The sequence below is a fragment of the Molossus molossus genome, unplaced genomic scaffold (genome assembly GCF_014108415.1).
Source record: "Molossus molossus isolate mMolMol1 unplaced genomic scaffold, mMolMol1.p scaffold_m16_p_30, whole genome shotgun sequence".
In the NCBI taxonomy this organism is placed as follows: Eukaryota; Metazoa; Chordata; class Mammalia; order Chiroptera; family Molossidae; genus Molossus; species Molossus molossus.
Window position 1 is genome coordinate 22,790 of NW_023425367.1, and position 6,338 is coordinate 29,127.

Sequence of the window (6,338 nt, forward strand, 5' to 3'; positions counted from 1 at the left end):
GCATCACTTTCTCCTGGAGCAGCAGGGCCTCAGGTTGGAGATGCAGGTAGTGGCAGAGCACAGCATGCTGAGGGAAAGGGAGGAGGTTTTTCTAGATCTGGAGCTGGGAAGGCAGGAAGACGTGGTGCCTATAGAGGTGTTGCAATTGGAGAAGGGGGATGAAGTCGTGCTGTGTCCAGAAAGTGAGGAGCAGGGAACAGAAGGAGGAGGAGGCCTGCCAGGGGGAATTAATTGCTGGGAAGCAGATTGTCCTGGATGGGAAGGACATCTGGAAGGGTGTGGAGATGCGGGGTGAGGGGCAACCAGAACCAGAGGATGAAGCAAAGCAGCAAGAAGAGAAGTCTGAGGAGCGGGCACAGGCCGAGTCTGGGCAGGGTGGGCATTGCACCTGGTCCCCGCTGGAGGGGCTCCAGGCCCTTCAGTCAGAGATGGAGCCCGTGAATAAGCAAGCCAGCAAGGCCTTTTGTTGGCTCAAGCGAAAGATATGGCAGAGGCACAGGCCCTACTTAGAACTGAGAAGCACCCATATTGTGCACATCCCTGGATTCTGGGCCAAAGCTGTATCCTTGAGGCTGTAATGGGGTGTCCACAATGCAGCTTTGTCATGACAGGAGAAAGGGATCAGCGAGGACTGTTCAGAAGCAAAAGAGACACAGTGTAGACAAACTTGGTGTAGAGACCACAGTCTGGCCTCATTTGTATGGCCCCCAGAAACCTAGTGTAGGATCTTGGTTCCAGATCACACTCATGAAAACAACATATATATCTATATGTTGCCCAGTTCCTACTAGAAGTACTGCTGTAGTGGAAGGGTGTGAATGTGTACACCTCCTGAGTCAGAGTCAGGAAAGCTGGGTGGGCAGAAGGACGCGTACTGTATTCTGTGCAGCCAGCAGCACACAGGATCAGGTGGAGATCCGGTGTTTTAGGCAAGAGATTTGGCCTGTGTTGGAGTCAATCCTTGCAGGCATCAAGATCCAATGTTTTCCTTTTGGTCTTGTGTGGAAGAGGGAGTCTGAGGCATAGAGAATTCAGGGAAATCAAGGCCATTCCCTAGTTCTGGCCCATGTTCTAGCCATTTCATGTGCAGAATGCAGTATGCAGCTCCTTGACCCAAAGCAGTTTGTCAGCCACCCGGACCTGTCAGCCATGATCTGTGAGCAAGATGAAAAGATGCTCAGCCATATGATCACTTTGAAGGTCAGCCTGGGGTAACAGAGACAGGGGAGGGGAGACAGAGTGGAAAATTGACCTCATCCTTGCCAACTAGAGAAGGCATATGTGCCAAAGACAAATTTCACCGTCCAGAGACAATTTTATCTACAGGTGGAGGAAGTCCGGCACACCAGTGATTGCTGCAAGATATTGCTATTCTTTCACAAGAACCCTTATTTCTGCAATAATGTGATTGTGAAGGAGTATCTCATTACCCTCCAAGGTAAGCGGAGGCTGCCTGCATGGAAGGCAGCAGGGGGTGGGTTGAGGTTGAAAGTTTGTGCATCTTTTTACACATACACGTCATTCTGCAGGATACAGGGTGTCCCACTGCACTCCCATTCAGTGGTCCCAGCATTATGAAAGAGAGGTCTACAGCCGCTGGCACCAAAACAGCAGCCTGAACTTCTTCAACTGGTTCTCCAACCACAACGTGGCGGGATCCGGCAGGATTGCAGAGGTGGGGCCTCACCTGCATTGTCACAATGGAGCTGCTGTGTTCTTTAGCTGCTTGAGTTGATATTCAAAGTCCAGCCTTATTCTGACCAGCTGTGTTCTTTCAACCAGATCATCCTAAAGGACTTGTGGCGCAATCCCCTGAAGTACTATGTGAGGACGAGGGCACCAAGAGAGGGGAGAAGGAGCAGGACAGGTGAGGAGATCCCAACTGGTCTCTCAACCTTGCCATGCCCAGTAGCTGGGACATTTCTTTCCCACAAGGACACATTTAGGCTGGTAGAAATAGAGCCTGTGCCCTCAGGTCGTCAGGGTATCACCATGATACAGGAAGTCTGGAGAACTGCATTGACATTCAGATACTTGATGAGGAAGCTTTAGAAAGATGAGGGTTTGGGCCTGTCAGACATCTCTCAAAATAACAGCTCAGTCATTGTCTCGCTCCTCAGACTCTCATTTCAGGCCACAAAACCCCCATTTCTCAGGCCATGTTACCCTCCAGAAGTAGACTCTTGCCTCATGCTGTTTTTACCTCCCTTCTGCTAATAGCTGGTGTCTATTTATAGAAATCTGTACACTGCTCTGACCCAGTTACTTCTCCTGATCATGACAGGTATTTTCCCTTTCTTCAGTTTTTTATTCCTGTAGGGCCCACTGAGAACACTGTTCATTATAAAGTTGTTGGAATGGAACATGTTGAAAATAGGACTCTGGCAATTTCAGCCATCTCATTTGCAGCTTTGACACACCTTTCCTCACTGATTGGCACCGGAATCATGACCGATGATGATGATGATGATGATGATGATGATGATGATCATTCTTAAATCCTCACAAAGGATATTTTTTTTCAATTATCTTCAGACAGAGTAGGAGGGATAGAGAGAGACAGAGCATGAAATCAATGTGTGTGGCTCACATAAATTAATTTCCTCCCACAGGACTTCCCTGAATCTGTACTGAGTTACCTGCCCTAAACTGCCCTCAAACTCATGACTCTTTGATTTGTGGTGCACACTCCAACCTCACAGTAAATTGGCAAGGGCTTGAATTATTAAATACTTTTTATGTGCTCAGAGTAGAGGTTATTCTGAGTGTTGTGTTCAGGGGACATCCCATATTTGAGATGAATATGCAGTATCATCCAGTTTGTTTCAAATGTTATTAGAGCACAAAAGATTTTGAAGGAAAAATGTCTTTTCAACAAACTTTGTTTTTCTGCCAGGAAACAATTGAAGAGAGTCATCATGGCAAGGCATTCAGACACAAACACATAGACAGCTGGCATAATATGGAAACATAAATAAAAAGCATCATTGTGTGTGCCTGCGTGTGGCGTGTGCATGGCTTTGGGGAGATTCCTTGAACACTTTTCAATTACCTGCCTGGCAATGACCAGTCCCTCCGATAGCTGGGTCTGTTATGTAGCAGAAGTAGATACAGTCTTTTGATGCACCAGGATCTCCACGGCCTACACTCTACCGAGAACCCATGGCTCACATTACCTGCTTCCCCTGTGACACTCTCTGGCTCCACAGCCCATATTCCACTGTGACACCGCATGGCTTTCACTCTCTTCTTTCCAGCATGACAGCCCAAGGTTCCATAGCTCACCTTCCACTGTGATAACATTGCAATTTCATTGCACACTGTCCCCAGTGAATCTGTGGGCCCCTGCCTTCCACAGTACAAGACATCACCATGAGCTTTCTCCTGACCCCAATCTACTGTGACATACCATGGCTCAGTGTCCAAAATCCACATTCCTGCCCACCTTACACTGTAAGATATTAGCATATCCAATGCCAAAAATCCACTTTGATAACTGATGGCTCCCAACACATACAATCGACCTTGACACCCCAGAGATTTCATTGCACACAAACCTCTATGATCCCTTGGGTTCCCCATGTCGATATTGCTAGTTCATACTACTCAGATCCCATGGAACTCACTGCACTCTCTCTCCTCCATGGCTCCCACTTTCAATACCCACTGTGACACTCCAGGGATCCCACTGCACACTTTTTTCTCTGGTACCTCAGGATCCACACTCTTCAACTCCACAGTGACTCCTGAGTATCATGGAAAGAGACATGAATAAGCTCAACATGTGATTGTATCCTTGGGTTGTTTGACCAGAAAAATGCTTTATTTTAGTAGATTGACTAATGAGGTGCTGTTGAGTCAGCAGTTGACAGATTCCAGAGGTGTGGCTGAGAAGTAGATCTATGGAGATAGAGAGGATGTATAGCATGCCTTAACTTTCAGTTTCCTACTCTGCGGATATTGTCTGGAATGACGAAGCAAGAAAAGACTGACCTCTGATTTACAGTCTTGTACCCTGGTCCGGTTAAGGACAATTTTTCTTAAGAATAATCCTCACCTCAGGATACTTTTCCATGTATCTTCAGATAGAGTGAGAAGAAGATGTGACAGCCACGCAGAGAGGAGAAACAATGATGTGAGAGCAACACATCTATTGTTTGTCTTCCACATCACCCCAACCAGAGAACGCACCTCTGGGGGAGCCCTAAGCACCTACGCATTTTTCAAAGGAAGGCCCGAGCACCCACAAGAGGCATGGTTCTTCACCAGGATTCTTCCCCGTTTCTGAAATGTATTTTTGGTGGCTCGGGCATCTCCTGAGGCCTGTTGCCACTGTTGGCAAAGTCCTCCACCCTCACTCTTTGTCTGTTTTTGTGCTTCTAATTCACATGTAGTCTGCTCTCTGTAGCCACACCTCCAGCACTTATTGTCCTCAGCACGTATGTACCTGGATGGAAAATTCTGCACATCTGGACCATTGTCCCTCCCCATGACCTGAGATTGATTCTCCAGTCCTTATTTTTTTGCTTTTCCTCGCCAGAATGCATTTTTCCATTTCTTGTTCAGATAGAGTGGGAGAGAGAGAGATAGACAGACCGAGAAAGAGAGAGAGAGAGAGAGAGAGAAGAGAGTGAGAGAAACATCAATGTGAAAGAGACATATTGAGCGGTTGCCACGCATACGAACCATCCAGGGCAGGGGACAAACTGCAACCGAGGTACAAGCCCTTAGCGGGAACTGAACCTGGGTCCCTCTGGACTGCAGGCCGTTGCTCTAACCTCTGAGCAAAACCGGCCATGGCACATACAGCACTTAGTGTCTTCAGCACCTATTTATCCTGATGAGGAATTTCGCCTATTGGACCAGTGTCCCTTCACATGTCCTGAGATTCATTGTCCACCCTGCTTCGGATCCATTGGAGGAATTACTAGGCTGCTGAGTTCTTGCTTTTCTGCTGCTTTTGAACTTGGGGAGCCCACACATGACAGCTGGAGGGACAGGAGTAGTGGTTGCTTTGTGTAATCACTGCCCCAGTCCTCCTCCTCTCCTGGGCCCTCATAGCCACAGTGCCTGATGGTCAGCCCTTCACACACGTCTGTTTGTTTGCCCCTCTGGGTATATGTAACTGTTTTCCCACCCTCAGGCCTTGGGCAGGGAAGGCCTGCCCAGTGCTGCCAGCTCAGTGCTACACCTTCCCCTGCAAGTGTCATAGCTGCCCCATCTCTGACTCACTACAGCACAAAGGCTGTATTCTGAGCAGCTCTTTTCTTTCAACCAGATCTACATAAAGGACCTGTGGAGCAATCCCCTGAAGTACTATGTGAAGGTGATGGCAGCAGGAGAGGGGAGAGAGACCAGGACAGGTGAGGAGATTCCAGCTGGTCTCTCAACCTTGCCTTGCCCAGTAGCTGGGACATTTCTTTTCCACATGGACACATTGAAGCTGGCAGAAATAGAGCCTGTGCCTTCAGGTTGTCAGGGTATCACCATGATACAGAAAGTCTGGAGAATTGCACTGTCATTGAGACACTTGCTGGAGAAGCTTACGGAATATGAAGGAGTGGGCATGTCTGATATCCCTCAAAACAACAGCACACTTATGTCTCGCTGATTGGAGCCCATTTTGCAGGACACCAACCACACCCTCAGGCCACCTTGTTCTCCAGAAATAGATTCTTGCATCACATTCTTCCTACCACCATACCACAAATAGCCTGTTGTCCTTTTATAGAAAGGTGTAGCTCTGTCCCAGTTACTTCTCCTGACCATCACAGCTGTTTTCCACTTTCCTTGGATGTTCCAATCCTGTAGGGCCCAGTGAGGACACTGTTTATTATAAAGAGGTTGGGATGAAACATGATGAACAAAGCACTGCAGACATTTTCAGAGGTCCCAGCTGCAGCATGAACCTCCTTTTCTATGTGGGCTTCTATGGACGATGATGATGATCATCATATTAATATTACTTTATTACTCATCTGAAGACATTTTTTGCTTCATCTTCAGTGAAGCAGGGTCTGTGGCACCATCCCCTGAATACTATGTGAACACCATGGCTCAGGGTGACTGGAGAGAGAGGAGCACATGTGAAGAGCTCCTGGCCATGCACTGAACTCAATGTTTCCCTGTCTCTGGCCACTGGTGTCTCACTTGGTCAAACTGAGTGATGAAAGAATAAAGCTGTGTCATCAGGGATTCGGGGCCCAGGATGAGTTTGGAATTTCCAGATCTGGAGTTCAATTGGTTCAGGCTCAGGACTCTTAAGGTCGATGAAGTAGTGTGCAGGTCCAAAGTCTCTGTGGAATGTATGCAGTGGGCAACAGAAGGATCAACGTGGA

General features: G+C 47.8%; 1 protein-coding gene across 1 annotated transcript; it reads left to right on the forward strand.

The window, feature by feature from the left end:
• Positions 1-1,098: 1,098 nt before the first annotated feature.
• Positions 1,099-5,942, forward strand: LOC118643094 (testis-specific Y-encoded protein 2-like). The gene is made up of 5 exons (XM_036280990.1): positions 1,099-1,200; positions 1,327-1,438; positions 1,530-1,675; positions 1,783-1,867; positions 5,812-5,942. Exons 1-5 carry the CDS (start codon positions 1,099-1,101, stop codon positions 5,940-5,942), a joined length of 576 nt encoding a protein of 191 aa, XP_036136883.1.
• The last annotated feature ends 396 nt before the right edge of the window (positions 5,943-6,338 follow it).